A 22,106-nucleotide genomic window follows, 5' to 3' on the forward strand; every position below is an offset into this window, starting at 1 on the left:
TCAGCTGAGCGCACATATAATTCTAAATGTTTCTTCTAATAATGCTATTGTGATAACAGAATTAGAAGAAACATTTGATGTTATCATTAAAGTAAAGTGATGATTAGTACAGAAAGCTCTATTACCGGCAATATGAATTAACGGCTTATGGAGCTTCCTGTACTAATTAATATTTACTTAATAAAACACATTTTCGATTAAATAAATTCAGTTTCGTTGGTCAATAATTTAATTCTAACGAATCCATCATTGTGCAATTAAATATAATGTCAAAAAATAAATATATATATAAATATACATTTATTTATATATATATTTATTTTAACAGTATATTTAATTGCACAATGATGGATTCGTTAGAATTAAATTATTGAACAACGAAAGGGACTTTATTACAAAGAAAATGTGTTTTATTATTTTAATATATTAACCATGAGAGACATCGGCATTAGTGCAGAGGATCACAAACCCCGGTAATAGCGATTCATGTAAACTGTTTCCCTGCTTTCCCAGATGCATCCAGAGGTGTTTCCATCACTTTCTTAAGATTTTATTTGTTATTTTTAGTTGAACCAGATTTCCAAGTAAATGACCGTATGTTTTCAGCCGCATGTCTATTTTTTCTAACGGCCGGAGTTTCATCCGCACATTTACAGCCGCATAAAAAATACAGCCGCACAGTTACATAGTGTGAACCTAGCCTAAAGGAGCAGTATACAGGGAGGTGTATAGTACATAGGAGCCGTATACAGGGAGGTGTATAGTACATAGGAGCAGTATACAGGGAGGTATACAGTACATAGGAGCAGTATACAGGGAGGTGTACAGTACATAGGAGCAGTATACAGGGAGGTGTACAGTATATAGGAGCAGTATATAGGGAGGTGTACAGTACATAGGAGCAGTATATAGGGAGGTGTACAGTACATAGGAGCAGTATACAGGGAGGTGTACAGTACATAGGAGCAGTATACAGGGAGGTGTACAGTACATAGGAGCAGTATACAGGGAGGTGTACAGTACATAGGAGCAGTATACAGGGAGGTGTACAGTACATAGGAGCAGTATATAGGGAGGTGTACAGTATATATGAGCAGTATACAGGAAGGTGTACAATATATAGGAGCAGTATACAGGGAGGTGTACAGTATATAGGAGCAGTATACAGGAAGGTGTACAGTATATAGGAGCAGTATACAGGGAGGTGTACAGTATATAGGAGCAGTATACAGGGAGGTGTACAGTACATAGGAGCAGTATACAGGGAGGTGTACAGTACATAGGAGCAGTATACAGGGAGTATATAAGAGAAGTATACAGTACATAGGAGCAGTATACAGGGAGGTGTACAGTACATAGGAGCAGTATACAGGGAGGTGTACAGTACATAGGAGCAGTATACAGGGAGGTGTACAGTACATAGGAGCAGTATATAGGGAGGTGTACAGTATATATGAGCAGTATACAGGAAGGTGTACAGTACATAGGAGCAGTATACAGGGAGGTGTACAGTATATAGGAGCAGTATACAGGGAGGTGTACAGTACAGTACATAGGAGCAGTATACAGGGAGGTGTACAGTACATAGGAGCAGTATACAGGGAGGTGTACAGTACATAGGAGCAGTATACAGGGAGGTGTACAGTATATAGGAGCAGTATACAGGTAGGTGTACAGTACATAGGAGCAGTATACAGGGAGGTGTACAGTACATAGGAGCAGTATACAGGGAGGTGTACAGTATATAGGAGCAGTATATAGGGAGGTGTATAGTACATAGGAGAAGTATACAGGGAGGTGTACAGTACATAGGAGCAGTATACAGGGAGGTGTACAGTACATAGGAGCAGTATACAGGGAGGTGTACAGTATATAGGAGCAGTATACAGGGAGGTGTACAGTACATAGGAGCAGTATACAGGGAGGTGTACAGTACATAGGAGCAGTATACAGGGAGGTGTACAGTATATAGGAGCAGTATACAGGGAGGTGTACAGTACATAGGAGCCGTATACAGGGAGGTGTATAGTACATAGGAGCAGTATACAGGGAGGTGTACATTACATAGGAGCAGTATACAGGGAGGTGTACAGTACATAGGAGCAGTATACAGGAAGGTGTACAGGATATAGGAGCAGTATACAGGGAGGTGTACAGTACAGTATATAGGAGCAGTATACAGGGAGGTGTACATTACATAGGAGCAGTATATAGGGAGGTGTACAGTATATATGAGCAGTATACAGGAAGGTGTACAGTATATAGGAGCAGTATATAGGGAGGTGTACAGTACATAGGAGCAGTATACAGGAAGGTGTACAGTATATAGGAGCAGTATATAGGGAGGTGTACAGTATATATGAGCAGTATACAGGAAGGTGTACAATATATAGGAGCAGTATACAGGGAGGTGTACAGTACATAGGAGCAGTATACAGGGAGGTGTACAGTACATAGGAGCAGTATACAGGGAGGTGTACAGTACAGTACATAGGAGCAGTATATAGGGAGGTGTACAGTATATATGAGCAGTATACAGGAAGGTGTACAGTATATAGGAGCAGTATATAGGGAGGTGTACAGTACATAGGAGCAGTATATAGGGAGGTGTACAGTACATAGGAGCAGTATACAGGGAGGTGTACAGTATATAGGAGCAGTATACAGGGAGGTGTACAGTACATAGGAGCAGTATACAGGGAGGTGTACAGTACATAGGAGCAGTATACAGGGAGGTGTACAGTATATAGGAGCAGTATACAGGGAGGTGTACAGTATATAGGAGCAGTATACAGGGAGGTGTACAGTACATAGGAGCAGTATACAGGGAGGTGTACAGTACAGTACATAGGAGCCGTATACAGGGAGGTGTACAGTATATAGGAGCAGTATACAGGGAGGTGTACAGTACATAGGAGCAGTATATAGGGAGGTGTATAGTATATAGGAGCAGTATAAAGGGAGTATATAAGAGAAGTATACAGTACATAGGAGCAGTATACAGGGAGGTGTACAGTACATAGGAGCAGTATACAGGGAGGTGTACAGTACATAGGAGCAGTATACAGGGAGGTGTACAGTATATAGGAGCAGTATACAGGGAGTATATAGGAGAAGTATACAGTACATAGGAGCAGTATACAGGGAGGTGTACAGTACATAGGAGCAGTATACAGGGAGGTGTACAGTACATAGGAGCAGTATACAGGGAGGTGTACAGTATATAGGAGCAGTATACAGGGAGTATATAGGAGAAGTATACAGTACATAGGAGCAGTATACAGTCTATGCCGGCTGGGTGCAGTTCCCGAAATTGGCCGCCAGGTGGCAGCATCCCTCCACCGCTCCCGGCTTCCTGGATTTAAGGGAGTGGCGGCGGAAGTGCGGGGCGCGCGGGGAGCGGAAGTCTCGGTCACTCACTCAGTCAGTCAGAGAGAGGGAGGAAGAGAAGATGTCCGGCGGGGGGATGACCAGCATCGAGGCCGTGAAGAGAAAGATCCAGGTCCTGCAGCAACAGGCGGACGATGCCGAGGAGAGGGCCGAGAAACTGAGCCGGGAGGTGGAGGGGGAGAAGCGCGCCCGGGAGCAGGTGAGGCGACACCCGGAGGGGGGAGGAGAGAGATACCTAGGGGAGAGACACCCGGAGGGGGGAGGAGAGAGATACCTAGGGGAGAGACACCCGGCGGGGGGAGGAGAGAGATACCTAGGGGAGAGACACCCGGCGGGGGGAGGAGAGAGACACCTAGGGGAGAGACACCCGGCGGGGGGAGGAGAGAGATACCTAGGGGAGAGACACCCGGCGGGGGGAGGAGAGAGATACCTAGGGGAGAGACACCCGGCGGGGGGAGGAGAGAGAGACACTGGGGGGATGAGGAGAGAGAGGGGGAGACACTGGGGGGAGAGATGAGGAGAGAGAGGGGGAGACACTGGGGGGAGGGATGAGGAGAGAGAGCGGGAGACTGGGGGGAGGGATGAGGAGAGAGAGGGGGAGACACTGGGGGGAGAGATGAGGAGAGAGAGGGGGAGACACTGGGGGGAGAGATGAGGAGAGAGAGGGGGAGACACTGGGGGGAGGGATGAGGAGAGAGAGGGGGAGACACTGGGGGGAGAGATGAGGAGAGAGAGGGGGAGACACTGGGGGGAGGGATGAGGAGAGAGAGCGGGGAGACACTGGGGGGAGAGATGAGGAGAGAGAGGGGGAGACACTGGGGGGACACACCCTCAGAAGAGAGAATCCTGCTCCCCTATATTTCTATAGCACACCCAAAGAAGAGGAGATCCTGCTCCCCTATATCTCTATAGCACATACAGAATAGAGGAGATCCTGCTCCCCTACATCTCTATAGCACACCCTCAGAAGAGAGATCCTGCCCCCCTATATCTCTAGCACACCCTCAGAAGAGAGGAGATCCTGCTCCCCTATATCTCTATAGTACACCCTCAGAAGAGAGGAGATCCTGCTCCCCTATATCTCTATAGCACACCCTCAGAAGAGAGGATCCTGCTCCCCTATATCTCTATAGTACACCCTCAGAAGAGAGGAGATCCTGCTCCCCTATATCTCTATAGTACACCCTCAGAATAGAGGAGATCCTGCCCCCCTATATCTCTATAGCACACCCTCAGAAGAGAGGAGATCCTGCTCCCCTATATCTCTATAGCACACCCTGAGAAGAGAGGAGATCCTGCCCCCCTATATCTCTATAGCACACCCTCAGAAGAGAGGAGATCCTGCTCCCCTATATCTCTATAGTACACCCTCAGAGGAGATCCTGCTCCCCTATATCTCTATAGCACACCCTCAGGAGAGAGGAGATCCTGCTCCCCTATATCTCTATAGCACACCCTCAGGAGAGAGGAGATCCTGCTCCCCTATATCTCTATAGCACACCCTCAGGAGAGGAGATCCTGCTCCCCTATATCTCTATAGCACACGCTCAGAAGAGAGGAGATCCTGCTCCCCTATATCTCTATAGCACACCCTCAGAAGAGAGGATCCTGCTCCCCTATATCTCTATAGCACACCCTCAGAAGAGAGGATCCTGCTCCCCTATATCTCTATAGCACACCCTCAGAATAGAGGAGATCCTGCTCCCCTATATCTCTATAGCACACCCTCAGAAGAGAGGATCCTGCTCCCCTATATCTCTATAGCACACCCTTAGAAGAGAGGAGATCCTGCTCTTCTATATATCTATAGCACACCCTCAGAGGAGGAGATCCTGCTCCCCTATATCTCTATAGCACACCCTCAGAAGAGGAGATCCTGCTCCCCTATATCTCTATAGCACACCCTCAGAAGTGGAGATCCTGCCCCCCCTATATCTCTATAGCACACCCTCAGAAGAGAGATCCTGCTCCCCTATAACCATCCCATACAGATCCAGCGTTACACACCATACAAGTGATTACAGTGCAGTTATATCCAGTGACTCACAGGGGATGTCATCTGTAATCAGAGTTGCTCGCTCTTCTTTTTCCTGGACCATCATGAAGACCCCTCCCAGGCGTGACTTGTCACCACAGAATCTGCCCAAGAAACATCCTCACTCTTTCATATAATGGCCCCCCCATATTGTAGACCCCCCTCCCCCGTGCTGCTCCCATATAATAGATGGCCCCCATACTGTAGACCCCCCCTCCCCCGTGCTGCTCCCATATAATAGATGGCCCCCATACTGTAGACCCCCCTCCCCCGTGCTGCTCCCATATAATAGATGGCCCCCATATTGTAGACCCCCCTCCCCCGTGCTGCTCCCATATAATAGATGGCCCCCATATTGTAGACCCCCCTCCCCCCTGCTGCTCCCATATAATAGATGGCCCCCATACTGTAGACCCCCCTCCCCCGTGCTGCTCCCATATAATAGATGGCCCCCATATTGTAGACCCCCCCTCCCCCCTGCTGCTCCCATATAATAGATGGCCCCCATACTGTAGACCCCCCTCCCCCGTGCTGCTCCCATATAATAGATGGCCCCCATATTGTAGACCCCCCTCCCCCGTGCTGCTCCCATATAATAGATGGCCCCCATATTGTAGACCCCCCTCCCCCCTGCTGCTCCCATATAATAGATGGCCCCCCATACTGTAGACCCCCCTCCCCCATGCTGCTCCCATATAATAGATGGCCCCCATACTGTAGACCTCCCCTCCCCCGTGCTGCTCCCATATAATAGATGGCCCCCATACTGTAAACCCCTCCCCCGTGCTGCTCCCATATAATAGATGGCCCCCATACTGTAGACCCCCCCTCCCCCCATTAATCTAATGATAATGGTGGCGCTACCCACGTGCCCTTACACCCACCCATCCCCAGGCTGGATTCAGACACTTCTATGGGGCTCATAGAGGAGGCCAGGAGGGCACTTTCATATGGAGCTCTGTTATATAGCTGCCGGCTTCAGTATTTGGGTACCTGACAGCTCCCGCTTCTCCTCCAATCCTTCCCAGTCTGACACAGTGCTCTCTGCTGCCACCTCTGTCCATGTCAGGAACTGTCCAGAGCAGCAGCAAATCCCCATAGAAAACCTCTCCTGCTCTGGACAGTTCCTGACATGGACAGAGGTGGCAGCAGAGAGCACTGTGTCAGACTGGAGAGAATACACCACTTCCTGCAGGATGTGCAGCAGCTGATAAGTACTGGAGATTATTTTAATAGAAGAAAATTACAGATGCTGAGAGTTGTAGTGGGTCGGGGCCGGGGATGCTGGGAGTTGTAGTCTCTCCAGGCCCGGGATGCTGGGTGTTGTAGTCTCTCCAGGCCCGGGATGCTGGGTGTTGTAGTCTCTCCGGGCCCGGGATGCTGGGTGTTGTAGTCTCTCTGGGCCCGGGATGCTGGGTGTTGTAGTCTCTCCGGGCCCGGGATGCTGGGTGTTGTAGTCTGTCGGGGCCCGGGATGCTGGGTGTTGTAGTCTGTCGGGGCCCGGGATGCTGGGTGTTGTAGTCTGTCGGGGCCCGGGATGCTGGGTGTTGTAGTCTGTCGGGGCCCGGGATGCTGGGTGTTGTAGTCTGTCGGGGCCCGGGATGCTGGGTGTTGTAGTCTGTCGGGGCCCGGGATGCTGGGTGTTGTAGTCTGTCGGGGCCCGGGATGCTGGGTGTTGTAGTCTGTCGGGGCCCGGGATGCTGGGTGTTGTAGTCTGTCGGGGCCCGGGATGCTGGGTGTTGTAGTCTGTCGGGGCCCGGGATGCTGGGTGTTGTAGTCTGTCGGGGCCCGGGATGCTGGGTGTTGTAGTCTGTCGGGGCCCGGGATGCTGGGTGTTGTAGTCTGTCGGGGCCCGGGATGCTGGGTGTTGTAGTCTGTCGGGGCCCGGGATGCTGGGTGTTGTAGTCTGTCGGGGCCCGGGATGCTGGGTGTTGTAGTCTGTCGGGGCCCGGGATGCTGGGTGTTGTAGTCTGTCGGGGCCCGGGATGCTGGGTGTTGTAGTCTGTCGGGGCCCGGGATGCTGGGTGTTGTAGTCTGTCAGGTGATGGCTCGGCAGTGTGCGCTGTCTAGGCGGCAGCCGCTCGTGGTGGTGCTGGTCGTTGTTGTGCCAGGTTCTCGCTTGCTCTGCCACCCTCACACCACCTCACAATGCCCTCACTGATCACTGTACAAACACCCTCAGCTCTGCTGCACCGTCTAGTGTTTGATCTGTCTGGGTGGAGGACTCTAAGTGCCGGGTACAGAGGGGCAGGGCGCTCAACCAGGGATCAGACATGTCACAGCTGATGGGCCGTTCCAGTGTTTCAGCTAAGCAGAGCGAGCTCCGGAAGGGTTACCTGCACTGATACATTGTAACAAGCCCCTCCCCCTCCGATACGGGCACTGATACATTGTAACAAGCCCCTCCCCCTTCAGTACCTGCACTGATACATTGTAACAAGCCCCTCCCCCTCCCGTACCTGCACTGATACATTGTAACAAGCCCCTCCCCCTCCCGTACCTGCACTGATACATTGTAACAAGCCCCTCCCCCTCCGATACCTGCACTGATACATCGTAACTAGCCCCTCCCCCTCAGGGTTACCTGCACTGATGATGTAATTGGGGGAGCCTCTTGGTGTGTATTACCCCCAGCTGCTCCCGGGATGGTAGAGGACCACCTCTGTGTATTCTCTCATGTGATTGGCCGCTGACCTCCAACTCTTCTCTCCTCAGGCTGAGGCTGAAGTCGCTTCGCTCAATCGTCGCATCCAATTGGTGGAGGAAGAGCTGGACCGCACCCAGGAGCGACTCTCCACCGCCATGCAGAAGCTTGAGGAAGCCGAGAAGGTGGCCGATGAGAGCGAGCGGTGAGTGCCCCCCCAGCATGGCCGACATCCCCCCCCCCCATCTTCCCGGCCTGGCCTACCGGGCTCTGCTGTATACTATATAGGGGGGTGCCTGTATATACTGCCGGGCTCTGCTGTATACTATATAGGGGGGAGCCTGTATATACTTCCGGGCTCTGCTGTATAATATATAGGGGGGAGCCTGTATATACTGCCGGGCTCTGCTGTATACTATATAGGGGGGTGCCTGTATATACTGCTGGGCTCTGCTGTATACTATATAGGGGGGAGCCTGTATATACTGCTAGGCTCTGCTGTATACTATATAGGGGGGGCCCTGTATATACTGCCAGGCTCTGCTGTATACTATATAGGGGGGGTGCCTGTATATACTGCCGGGCTTTGCTGTATACTATATAGGGGGGGGGGCTGTATATACTGCCGGGCTCTGCTGTATACTATATAGGGGGGTGCCTGTATATACTGCCGGGCTCTGCTGTATACTATATAGGGGGGTGCCTGTATATACTGCCGGGTCCTGCTGTATACTATATAGGGGGGTGCCTGTATATACTGCCGGGCCCTGCTGTATACTATATAGGGGGGGGGGGCCTGTATATACTGCCGGGCTCTGCTGTATACTATATAGGGGGGTGCCTGTATATACTGCCGGGTCCTGTTGTATACTATATAGGGGGGTGCCTGTATATACTGCCGGGCTCTGCTGTATACTATATAGGGGGGTGCCTGTATATACTGCCGAGCTCTGCAGTATACTATATAGGGGGGTGCCTGTATATACTGCCGGGCTCTGCTGTATACTATATAGGGGGGTGCCTGTATATATACTACCAGGCTCTGCTGTATACTATAGGGGGGCCTCTATATATACTACCAGGCTCTGCTGTATACTATACATTGGGCCCCTGTATATACTGCCAGGCTCTGCTGTATACTATACATCGGGCCCCTGTATATACTGCCAGGCTCTGCTGTATACTATACAGGAGATGCCTGTATATATCGCCGGGCTCTGCTGTATACTATATAGGGGGGTGCCTGTATATACCGCCGGGCTCTGCAGTATACTATATAGGGGGGTGCCTGTATATACTGCCGGGCTCTGCTGTATACTATATAGGGGGGCCCCTGTATATACTGCTGGGCTCTGCTATATACTATATAGGGGGGGGGGCCTGTATATACTGCCGGGCTCTGCTGTATACTATATAGGGGGGCCCCTGTATATACTGCCGGGCTCTGCTGTATACTATATAGGGGGGTGCCTGTATATACTGCCGGGTCCTGCTGTATACTATATAGGGGGGTGCCTGTATATACTGCCGGGCCCTGCTGTATACTATATTGGGGGGGGGCCTGTATATACTGCCGGGCTCTGCTGTATACTATAGGGGGTCCTCTATATATACTACCAGGCTCTGCTGTATACTATACATCGGGCCCCTGTATATACTGCCAGGCTCTGCTGTATACTATACAGGAGATGCCTGTATATATCGCCGGGCTCTGCTGTATACTATATAGGGGGCTGTCTGTATATACCGCCGGGCTCTGCAGTATAATATATAGGGGGGTGCCTGTATATACTGGCGGGCTCTGCTGTATACTATATAGGGTGGCCCCTGTATATACTGCTGGGCTCTGCTATATACTATATAGGGGGGGGGCCTGTATATACTGCTGGGCTCTGCTGTATACTATATAGGGGGGGGGCCTGTATATACTGCCGGGCTCTGCTGTATACTATATAGGGGGGCCCCTGTATATACTGCCGGGCTCTGCTGTAGATGGTGACACCTGTCCGGATCTTTCTCTGCAGGGGGATGAAGGTCATCGAGAACCGAGCCCTGAAAGACGAGGAGAAGATGGAGCTCCAAGAAATCCAGCTGAAGGAGGCCAAGCACATAGCCGAGGAGGCGGACAGGAAGTACGAGGAGGTGAGTGGGCCGGATGTTTGGGGGGGGGGCCTTGTCCGGGGAGCAACGGGGGGTCTTCTTACTCTTGGACTGTCGTTTTCTACAGGTGGCCAGGAAGCTGGTGATCATAGAGGGCGACATGGAGCGCACCGAGGAGAGAGCGGACCTGTCAGAGTCGTGAGTATCACCAGTCCCTGCCTGCCCCTATATACAAGGCCTGAGGAGGAGCGCCCCCTGGTGTCAGGATCCCTGCCTGCCCCTATATACAAGGCCTGAGGGGAGGAGCGCCCCCTTGTGTCAGGATCCCTGCCTGCCCCTATATACAAGGCCTGAGGAGGAGCGCCCCCTGGTGTCAGGATCCCTGCCTGCCCCTATATACAAGGCCTGAGGGGAGGAGCGCCCCCTGGTGTCAGGATCCCTGCCTGCCCCTATATACAAGGCCTGAGGAGGAGCGCCCCCTGGTGTCAGGATCCCTGCCTGCCCCTATATACAAGGCCTGAGGGGAGGAGCGCCCCCTTGTGTCAGGATCCCTGCCTGCCCCTATATACAAGGCCTGAGGAGGAGCGCCCCCTGGTGTCAGGATCCCTGCCTGCCTGCCCCTATATACAAGGCCTGAGGGGAGGAGCGCCCCCTGGTGTCAGGATCCCTGCCTGCCCCTATATACAAGACCTGAGGAGGAGCGCCCCCTGGTGTCAGGATCCCTGCCTGCCCCTATATACAAGGCCTGAGGAGGAGCGCCCCCTGGTGTCAGGATCCCTGCCTGCCCCTATATACAAGGCCTGAGGGGAGGAGCGCCCCCTTGTGTCAGGATCCCTGCCTGCCCCTATATACAAGGCCTGAGGAGGAGCGCCCCCTGGTGTCAGGATCCCTGCCTGCCTGCCCCTATATACAAGGCCTGAGGGGAGGAGCGCCCCCTGGTGTCAGGATCCCTGCCTGCCTGCCCCTATATACAAGGCCTGAGGGGAGGAGCGCCCCCTGGTGTCAGGATCCCTGCCTGCCCCTATATACAAGGCCTGAGGAGGAGCGCCCCCTTGTGTCAGGATCCCTGCCTGTCTGCCCCTATATACAAGGCCTGAGGGGAGGAGCGCCCCCTGGTGTCAGGATCTCTGCCTGCCCCTATATACAAGACCTGAGGAGGAGCGCCCCCTGGTGTCAGGATCCCTGCCTGGGGGGGGTCTCAGGGGAGGGGGGGTACTCCCCGCTTCAGGCCTTGTTTAACCCCGTCCTTGCATGAACTGAATTTGTTGTCTTTGTTTTTGCCCCCTCCCCGTCCTCCCGGCTTGTTGTGTGTGCCGCCGCCGCTGACGATCCTTCCCCCTCCCCTTCCCTCCCCCCGCTGTGACATCATCAGCCGATGCCGCGAGCTGGAGGAACAGATCCGCCTCCTGGACCAGAGTCTGAAGTGTCTGAACGCCTCCGAGGAAAAGGTATATGATGGCGGCTGCTCCTGTCCCGGCTGCTCCTCCTCCTCTCCCTGTGTTGTCTCTTCTACTCAGCACCGCTGCCGCCTCCTGCTCTGTGATAGGCTCCTGGGGTGGGGGGCGGGGCAGGAAGTGACATCATGGCAGAGTGCCCTCTTCTCATCCTTCCTCTTCTGTCTCTCTCTTCCTCTTCCCTTGTTCTCTCCCTCTCGGCCTCCTCAGTAAATGTGCCGAGCTCGAGGAGGAGCTGAAGAATGTCACCAACAACCTGAAGTCTCTGGAGGCTCAGGCCGAGAAGGTAAGGGTGCCGGCCTCCCTCTGACTGCTCTCCCTGGCAGAGCGGGAGTGAGGGGGGTGCCGGCCTCCCTCTGACTGCTCTCCCTGGCAGAGCGGGAGTGAGGGGGGTGCCGGCCTCCCTCTGACTGCTCTCCCTGGCAGAGCGGGAGTGAGGGGGGTGCCGGCCTCCCTCTGACTGCTCTCCCTGGCAGAGCGGGAGTGAGGGGGGTGCCGGCCTCCCTCTGACTGCTCTCCCTGGCAGAGCGGGAGTGAGGGGGGTGCCGGCCTCCCTGACTGCTCTCCCTGGCAGAGCGTGGGTGAGGGGGCTGCCGGCCTCCCTTTGACTGCTCTCCCTCCCTGATGGGGATAGGTTCCAGGGGTCTTGGAGGAGGGGCTTAGTGATGGTGGGGGGGGAGGTGCTGGTCGCTCTGCCGTTCCCCTCACTGACGTCTCTTCTCTTATCTTCCAGTATTCTCAAAAGGAAGATAAATATGAAGAAGAAATTAAGATTCTGACAGATAAACTAAAAGAGGTAAGTGGGTGGAGCCTTCAATATGGGGGAGGGGCCAACCTCAGGGAGGGTGCCTGTAGCCCCTTAGTTCTCCTGTATTGCCTCAGACCCCCGGTCCCCCCCCATCACTGACCCCTGTAGCCCCCCGTCTTTAGCCTTGGCCGCCATCACTCACCCCGTTTCCTTCTGGTTACAGGCAGAGACGAGAGCAGAGTTTGCAGAGAGATCAGTTGCCAAACTTGAGAAGACGATTGATGACCTGGAAGGTGGGTTGTGTATAAGTATGTGCCCCCCTCCGGCCCTGTGAGCGGTTGCTCTTCCCTTGTATCAGGACGTGTTTTGTGACGTCCTCTTCCTCACCCGTTTCCTTCCCGTCTCCCCACCCAGACGAGCTGTACGCCCAGAAGCTCAAGTACAAAGCTGTAAGTGAGGAGCTGGACCACGCCCTCAACGACATGACCTCCATGTAAATACCGGGACACTAACCTGGCTGCGTGCCGTGCCCTGTGTGCACTCACTGCTTGCAGAGTGCTGTGTGCTGGGGGAGGGAGGGGCACCACCATGCTGCTTGTGTGATCTCAGCCCGCACACAGGAGGGGCACCACCATCATGATTGTGTGAGCTCAGTCCCCACAAAGGAGGAGCACCACCATCATGATTGTTTGATCTCAGTCCCCACAGAGGAGGGGCACCCCCATGCTGCCTGTGTGTTCTCAGCCCGCACACAGGAGGGGCACCACCATGCTGCTTGTGTGATCTCAGTCCCCACCCAGGAGGGGCACCACCATCATGATTGTGTGGTCTCAGTCCCCCACACAGGAGGGGCACCACCATGCTGCTTGTGTGACCTCAGCCCGCACACAGGAGGGGCACCACCATGCTGCTTGTGTGACCTCAGCCCGCACACAGGAGGGGCACCACCATGCTGCTTTTGTGGTCTCAGCCCGCACACAGGAAGGGCACAACCATCATGATTGTGTGATCTCAGCCCGCACACAGGAGGGGCACCACGATGCTGCTTGTGTGATCTCAGCCCGCACACAGGAGGGGCACCACGATGCTGCTTGTGTGATCTCAGCCCGCACACAGGAGGGGCACCACGATGCTGCTTGTGTGATCTCAGCCCGCACACAGGAGGGGCACCACGATGCTGCTTGTGTGATCTCAGCCCGCACACAGGAGGGGCACCACCATGCTGCTTGTGTGATCTCAGCCCGCACACAGGAGGGGCACCACCATTATTGTGTGATCTCAGCCCTCACACAGGAGGGGCACCACCATCATTATTGTGTGATCTCAGCCCGCACACAGGAGGGGCACCACCATGCTGCTTGTGTGATCTCAGCCCCCACCCAGGAGGGGCACCACCATGCTGCTTGTGTGATCTCAGCCCCCACCCAGGAGGGGCACCACCATCATGATTGTGTGATCTCAGCCCCCACCCAGGAGGGGCACCACCATCATGATTGTGTGATCTCAGCCCCCACCCAGGAGGGGCACCACCATCATGATTGTGTGATCTCAGCCCGCACACAGGAGGGGCACCACCATGCTGCTTGTGTGATCTCAGCCCGCACACAGGAGGGGCACCACCATCATGATTGTGTGATCTCAGCCCCCACCCAGGAGGGGCACCACCATCATGATTGTGTGATCTCAGCCCGCACACAGGAGGGGCACCACCATGCTGCTTGTGTGACCTCAGCCTGCACACAGGAGGGGCACCACCATCATGATTGTGTGATCTCAGCCCGCACAGAGGAGGGGCACCACCATCATTGTGTGATCTCAGCCTGCACACAGGAGGGGCACCACCATCATGATTGTGTGATCTCAGCCCGCACAGAGGAGGGGCACCACCATCATTGTGTGATCTCAGCCCGCACAGAGGAGGGGCACCACCATCATTGTGTGATCTCAGCCCGCACAGAGGAGGGGCACCACCATCATTGTGTGATCTCAGCCCGCACAGAGGAGGGGCACCACCATCATTATTGTGTGATCTCAGCCCGCACAGAGGAGGGGCACCACCATCATTATTGTGTGATCTCAGCCTGCACACAGGAGGGGCACCACCATGCTGCCTGTGTGACCTCAGCTGTCTGAGCCGCCCCCAGGACGCTTCTCCTGGCGCTCTCAGACATGTCTGTGCACCTGTGTGTGCGTGTGAAGAACTAACCCCAGGGTGGGGAGGGGTGTGGGGGTGCACCGCCTCTCTGCGTGGACTCCTCTCTCGGCTTCTCACTCTCGTCTCTCTCATCTCTCACATAGATAAATCCAGCGAGTCTCCCGCAGCCGCCGTCTCTTCTTCCTCTCTCTCTCTGATGGATTATACCAGATTTCTAAAACGATCACCGTCTCCTCCATTTATTTTAGCCTTTGTGTTTTTGTTAATTTCCTTCGGTATCCTCTGGGGGGCGCTGATATTATAAGATGTATATAAGTGGGAGCTACCTGTGAGGGCATGCTAGGAACTGTAGTGGCCTGGGCTGTACCTGTGAGGGCATGCTGGCAGCTGTAGCGGCCCGGGCTGTAAGGGCATGCTGGGAGCTGTAGTGGCCCGGGCTGTGAGGGCATGCTGGGAGCTGTAGTGGCCCGGGCTGTAAGGGCATGCTGGGAGCTGTAGTGGCCCAGGCTGTGAGGGCATGCTGGGAGCTGCAGTAGCCCGGGCTGTGAGGGCATGCTGGGAGTTGTAGTGGCCCGGGCTGTGAGGGCATGCTGGGAGCTGTAGTGGCCCAGGCTGTACCTGGGAGGGCATGCTGGGAGCTGTAGTGGCCCGGCCTGTGAGGGTATGCTGGGAGCTGCAGTGGCCCGGCCTGTGAGGGTATGCTGGGAGCTGTAATGGCCCGGGCTGTGAGGGCATGCTGGGAGCTGTAATGGCCCGGGCTGTGAGGGCATGCTGGGAGCTGTAGTGGCCTGGGTTGTGTTTGGCTAGGCTCGGGTGCGCCCCCTGCTGGTCTTAGCTTGGTTTGGGTTTGGCTAGGCTCGGGTGCGCCCCTGCTGGTCATGGCCTGGGTTGTGTTTGGCTAGGCTCGGGTGCGCCCCCTGCTGGTCATGGCCTGGGTTGTTTGCCTAGGCTCGGGTGCGCCCCTGCTGGTCATGGCCTGGGTTGGGTTTGGCTAGGCTCGGGTGCGCCCCTGCTGGTCATGGCCTGGGTTGTGTTTGCCTAGGCTCGGGTGCGCCCCCTGCTGGTCATGGCCTGGGTTGTTTGGCTAGGCTCGGGTGCGCCCCCTGCTGGTCAAGGCCTGGGTTGGGTTTGGTTAGGCTCGGTGCGCCCTTGCTGGTCATGGCCTGGGTTGTTTGGCTAGGCTCGGGTGCGCCCCCTGCTGGTCATGGCCTGGGTTGTTTGGCTAGGGCCTGGTTCCTGTACACTTCCCTGGCGGTGGGTGCAGGCGGTTTCTCTGCTCATCTCCAGACCTGTTGAGGCAATGACGCCAGCTTCACCCAAGCGTGATAAAGGGGGATCTGCATTCTTAAAGGGGCCCTTCATCCAATGGGGGGGAGGGAGTCCCCGAGGATTATCTGGAGTTCCAAGAGGAAGGGTCCCGGTCACTATGATCAGGGCTGTGGAGTCGGAGTTGGAGCTAGTTTTGGCTGGAGTCGGGAAAAAATATACCGACTCCAGCTTTATAAACATCTTTAAAAAAATGTAGAATTGAATTTTGATATGCATTTTACAAGTTTTGCTCATGAATATATATTAGGAGCAACATTCTAATAGGACACTGGCCCTATTACATAAGGGTGGTCGGGTAATATCAGTAATAGGACACTGGCCCTATTACATAAGGGTGGTCGGGGAAAATACCAGTAATAGGACACTGGCCCTATTACATAAGGGTGGTCGGGGAAAATACCAGTAATAGGACACTGGCCCTATTACATAAGGGTGGTCGGGGAGTATACTAGTAATAGGACACTGGCCCTATTACATAAGGGTGGTCGGGTAATATCAGTAATAGGACACTGGCCCTATTACATAAGGGTGGTCGGGGAATATATCAGTAATAGGACACTGGCCCTATTACATAAGGGTGGTCGGGGAATATATCAGTAATAGGACACTGGCCCTATTACATAAGGGTGGTCGGGGAATATATCAGTAATAGGACACTGGCCCTATTACATTAGGGTGGTCGGGGAATATATCAGTAATAGGACACTGGCCCTATTACATAAGGGTGGTCGGGTAATATCAGTAATAGGACACTGGCCCTATTACATAAGGGTGGTCGGGGGATATATCAGTAATAGGACACTGGCCCTATTAGACAAGGGTGGTAGGGGAAAAGTTGTCGGTCACTATTTGGCAGCTTGTTTCTGAGCTGGAAGAGTCCATTGTGTGGGGGGAGATCTGTGCTGGTCTCTTCCTGGATGCTGGATGACTGTATATGAGCAGCAGTGTAATATGGAGATATCCTGTGTAATATAGAGGAGGAGGAGAAGACATAAGTAGTGTAGCTGTAACCTCAGTCCTCAGTGTGGGGTTTTCTCTCTGGGAGAAGATTGTGTGTTTTTCTTCACAGTGTTCTATGGCTGCAGCTGTGTGTATGTGTGTGTGCTATGGCTGCAGTGGGGTGTGTGTGTGTGTGTGTGCCCCCACAGTGACCTTCTATATCACTATGTGTGACCCCTCTATATCACTATGTGTGACCCCTCTATATCACTATGTGTGACCCCTCTCTATATCACTGTGTGTGACCCCTCTCTATATCACTGTGTGTGACCCCTCTCTATATCACTATGTGTGACCCCTCTATATCACTATGTGTGACCCCTCTCTATATCACTGTGTGTGACCCCTCTCTATATCACTGTGTGTGACCCCTCTCTATATCACTGTGTGTGACCCCTCTCTATATCACTATGTGTGACCCCTCTATATCACTATGTGTGACCCCTCTATATCACTATGTGTGACCCCTCTCTATATCACTGTGTGACCCCTCTATATCACTATGTGTGACCTCTCTCTATATCACTGTGTGACCCCTCTCTATATCACTGTGTGACCCCTCTCTATATCACTGTGTGACCCCTCTATATCACTGTGTGTGACCCCTCTCTATATCACTGTGTGTGACCCCTCTCTATATCACTGTGTGTGACCCCTCTCTATATCACTATGTGTGACCCCTCTATATCACTATGTGTGACCCCTCTATATCACTATGTGTGACCCCTCTCTATATCACTGTGTGACCCCTCTATATCACTATGTGTGACCTCTCTCTATATCACTGTGTGACCCCTCTCTATATCACTGTGTGACCCCTCTCTATATCACTGTGTGACCCCTCTCTATATCACTGTGTGACCCCTCTATATCACTGTGTGTGACCCCTCTCTATATCACTGTGTGTGACCCCTCTCTATATCACTGTGTGTGACCCCTCTCTATATCACAGGTATCTGGCAGTGTTAGTATTTCTGTGTGTCTGGTGAATATTTAGTTAGAAACATAGAAGATGTCAGCAGAAAGAGACCACCTGCTCCATCTAGTCTAGCTATGAGTTGTTCAGGACATGGAGGCTGGAGACTGGCTGCATCCACTGCATACATAGGAGAAGCTGCTTTATATACAGTACTAGAAAATGTACCCGGCGCTGCCCGGGTATAAAGTGTCAGTGTGTATAGAGGGTCCTGTATACCTGTAGTATAGAGTTGGTGGAGGTGCTGTATACCTGTAGTAAAGAGTTGGTGGAGGTCTTTTATACCTGAAGTATATAGTTCGGGGGTCCTGTATACCTGTAGTGTATAGTTTGGGGTTCGGTATACCTGTAGTATAGAGTTGGTGGAGGTGCTGTGGCGGTGTCATCCAGTCACAGTATGGCAGTATTGGTCAGGTCTGGTATGGCGGTGTTATCCAGTCACAGTATGGCGGTATTGGTCAGGTCTGGTGTGGCAGTGTTATCCAGTCACAGTATGGCGGTATTGGTCAGGTCTGATGTGGCAGTGTTATCCAGTCACAGTATGGCGGTATTGGTCTGGTATGGAGGTGTTATCCAGTCACAGTATGGCGGTATTAATCAGGTCTGGTATGGCGGTGTTATCCAGTCACAGTATGGCGGTATTGGTCAGGCCTGGTATGGCCGTGTTATCCAGTCACAGTATGGCGGTATTGGTCTGGTATGGAGGTGTTATCCAGTCACAGTATGGCGGTATTGGTCAGGTCTGGTATGACAGTGTTATCCAGTCACAGTATGGTGGTATTGGTCAGGTCTGGTATGGCCGTGTTATCCAGTCACAGTATGGCGGTATTGGTCAGGTCTGGTATGACAGTGTTATCCAGTCACAGTATGGTGGTATTGGTCAGGTCTGGTATGGCCGTGTTATCCAGTCACAGTATGGCGGTATTGCAGCAGCAGCTGGTAATACTGCCCTGTATGAACATGTAGTAAGTAGTGTCAGCTCACCGATTGCAACCTCTCCGGTGCCCGAACTCACATATGGCTCGATGTGTGGATATGCAACACTGAAGGAAAAGTTCAACAGTCCAGCACTTGGCAAAGAAGTTTATTCAGTTTCGTTGCAATAAACAGCAGAACACCAAGATGCAGTGACCCCAGAGATTAGACGCTTTCTAGCGCATGCGCACTCTTCACCTAGTGCCTCCCCCTCATTACCTCCCTTACATAGTCACCATGCAGGTGTACATACAAGTCAATAGAGGAATACAATTAAAAGAACTAATTTCACATGCTGTGAATACTTGGACAAAGAATACGGTTGCTTGATTGTAAGAGGAATAAGAATATAAAAGAATGAATAAAAGCACAAACATTAACTTAGACATTAACCCCTTAAGGTCAAAGCCAATTTTCGTTTTTGCGCTTTTGCTTTTTCCATTTTATGTTTAAAAGTACATAGCGCTTGCATTTTGCATTTTGCATTTTGTGAAACCAATTGTACTTTGCAATGACCGGCATTATTTTTCCATAAAATATGCTGCGAAACCGGAAAAAAATAATTTGCGCTGTCAAATTGAAAACAAAAACAAATTTGTTTTGATTTCGGGGAGTTTTGCATTTACGCCGTTCGCCCTATGGTAAAACTGACTTGTTATGCATGTTCCTCAAGTCGTTACGATTACTGTGATATATAACATGTATAACTTATATTGTATCTGATGGCTTTTAAAAAAATCAAAACATTGTTAGCAAATATATGTTCCTTACAATCGCTCCATTCCCAGGCTTATAGCGCTTTTATCCTTTGGTCTATGGGTCTGTGTTAGGTGTCAGTTTTTGCGCCATGATGCGTTCTTTCTATCGGTACCTTGATTGCGCATATACGACTTTTTGATCACTTTTTATTACATTTTGTCTGGATTTGATGCGACCAAAAATGCGCAATTTTGCACTTTGGGATTTTTTGCGCTGACGCCGTTTACCGTGCGAGATCAGGAATGTGATTAATAGTTCGGGCGATTACGTTTGCGGCGATACCAAATATGTTTATTTATTTATTCATTTATATTTATAAAATGGGAAAAGGGGGGTGATTTGGACTTTTATTAGGGGAGGGGATTTTATTAGGGGGGGGCTTGTATAAAGACAGCACTGATCTCTCATAGAGATCAATGCTGTGTATATACACAGCAAAGATCGATTAGATTGGTCATAGATTACTATGGCCTGCTGCAGGCCATAGCAATCTATTGCCGAGCCGGGATCAGCGTCATTCCGACGCTGAGGCCCGGCACGGGCAGAAGAACTGATCTCCCCCCCGCGATCGCATCGTTTCTTAGATGGCTATCCCAATATATTCGTATTTAGTACTTTGCATGTATGTTGAGAAATATGTGCTTATGAAATGGTACATGAACATGGAGAATTTTAACAGGGAAAATAATGTTTACATATATAATGATGAGGAATAATTTATATTAATACAGGAGTTCCCTGCGTACATTCATTCCTTCTGGATGTATATGGAGGGGGTGCAGTCACTATGATGCTGGATGTATATGGGGGGGGGTGCAGTCACTATGATGCTGGATGTATATGGGGGGGAGGGGTGCAGTCACTATGATGCTGGATGTATATGGGGGGTGCTGTCACTATGATGCTGGATGTATATGGAGGGGGTGCAGTCACTATGATGCTGGATGTATATGGGGGGGGTGCAGTCACTATGATGCTGGATGTATATGGGGGGGAGGGGTGCAGTCACTATGATGCTGGATGTATATGGGGGGGGAGGGGTGCAGTCACTATAATGCTGGATGTATATGGGGGGGGTGCAGTTACTATAATGCTGGATGTATATGGGGGGGGTGCAGTCACTATGATGCTGGATGTATATGGGGGGGAGGGGTGCAGTCACTATAATGCTGGATGTATATGGGGGGGGGTGCAGTCACTATGATGCTGGATGTATGTGGGGGGGGTGCAGTCACTATGATGCTGGATGTATATGGGGGGGGTGCAGTCACTATGATGCTGGATGTATATGGGGGGGTGCAGTCACTATGATGCTGGATGTATATGGGGGGGAGGGGTGCAGTCACTATAATGCTGGATGTATATGGGGGGGGGTGCAGTCACTATGATGCTGGATGTATATGGGGGGGAGGGGTGCAGTCACTATAATGCTGGATGTATATGGGGGGGTGCAGTCACTATGATGCTGGATGTATATGGGAGGGAGGGGTGCAGTTACTATAATGCTGGATGTATATGGGGGGGGGGTGCAGTCACTATGATGCTGGATGTATATGGGGAGGGGTGCAGTCACTATGATGCTGGATGTATATGGGGGGGAGGGGTGCAGTTACTATAATGCTGGATGTATATGGGGGGGGGTGCAGTCACTATGATGCTGGATGTATATGGGGGGGAGGGGTGCAGTCACTATGATGCTGGATGTATATGGGGGGGGAGGGGTGCAGTCACTGATGCTGGATGTATATGGGGAGGGGTGCAGTCACTATAATGCTGGATGTATATGGGGGGGAGGGGTGCAGTCACTATGATGCTGGATGTATATGGGGGCGGGGTGCAGTCACTATGATGCTGGATGTATATGGGGGGGGTGCAGTTACTATAATGCTGGATGTATATGGGGGGGTGCAGTCACTATGATGCTGGATGTATATGGGGGGGTGCAGTCACTATGATGCTGGATGTATATGGGGGCGGGGTGCAGTCACTATGATGCTGGATGTATATGGGGAGGGGTGCAGTCACTATGATGCTGGATGTATATGGGGGGGAGGGGTGCAGTCACTATGATGCTGGATGTATATGGAGGGGTGCAGTTACTATGATGCTGGATGTATATGGGGGGGTGCAGTCACTATAATGCTGGATGTATATGGAGGGGGTGCAGTCACTATGATGCTGGATGTATATGGGGGGGAGGGGTGCAGTCACTATGATGCTGGATGTATATGGAGGGGTGCAGTTACTATAATGCTGGATGTATATGGGAGGGGTGCAGTCACTATGATGCTGGATGTATATGGGGGGGTGCAGTCACTATGATGCTGGATGTATATGGGGGGGGGTGCAGTCACTATGATGCTGGATGTATATGGGGGGGGTGCTGTCACTATTATGCTGGATGTATATGGGGAGGGGTGCAGTCACTATGATGCTGGATGTATATGGAGGGGTGCAGTCACTATAATGCTGGATGTATATGGGAGGGGTGCAGTCACTATGATGCTGGATGTATATGGGGGGGCAGTTACTATAATGCTGG

At 52.2% G+C, this 22,106-nt stretch overlaps 1 protein-coding gene across 5 annotated transcripts in view; it reads left to right on the forward strand.

Annotated features, from left to right (window-relative positions):
- The window catches only part of TPM3 (tropomyosin 3), a 37,013-nt gene that overhangs the window by 7,790 nt on the left and 7,117 nt on the right, over positions 1–22,106 (forward strand). Inside the window, exons 1-9 of one of the 5 annotated variants that reach the window (XM_069950357.1) lie at positions 3,389–3,589; positions 8,141–8,274; positions 10,094–10,211; positions 10,297–10,367; positions 11,834–11,909; positions 12,357–12,419; positions 12,595–12,664; positions 12,786–12,820; positions 14,670–14,738. In XM_069950357.1, coding sequence (XP_069806458.1) covers positions 3,452–3,589; positions 8,141–8,274; positions 10,094–10,211; positions 10,297–10,367; positions 11,834–11,909; positions 12,357–12,419; positions 12,595–12,664; positions 12,786–12,820; positions 14,670–14,723 — 759 coding nt within the window. In that variant the 5' untranslated portion in view covers positions 3,389–3,451 and the 3' untranslated portion in view covers positions 14,724–14,738. Of the gene's footprint in view, positions 1–3,388; positions 3,590–8,140; positions 8,275–10,093; positions 10,212–10,296; positions 10,368–11,541; positions 11,618–11,833; positions 11,910–12,356; positions 12,420–12,594; positions 12,665–12,785; positions 12,865–14,669; positions 14,739–22,106 lie in introns of those variants that run through there. The other 4 variants (XM_069950356.1, XM_069950354.1, XM_069950358.1 and 1 more) reach the window with 4 other exon arrangements.

The sequence above is a fragment of the Dendropsophus ebraccatus genome, chromosome 13, assembly GCF_027789765.1.
Source record: "Dendropsophus ebraccatus isolate aDenEbr1 chromosome 13, aDenEbr1.pat, whole genome shotgun sequence".
Taxonomy (NCBI): Eukaryota; Metazoa; Chordata; class Amphibia; order Anura; family Hylidae; genus Dendropsophus; species Dendropsophus ebraccatus.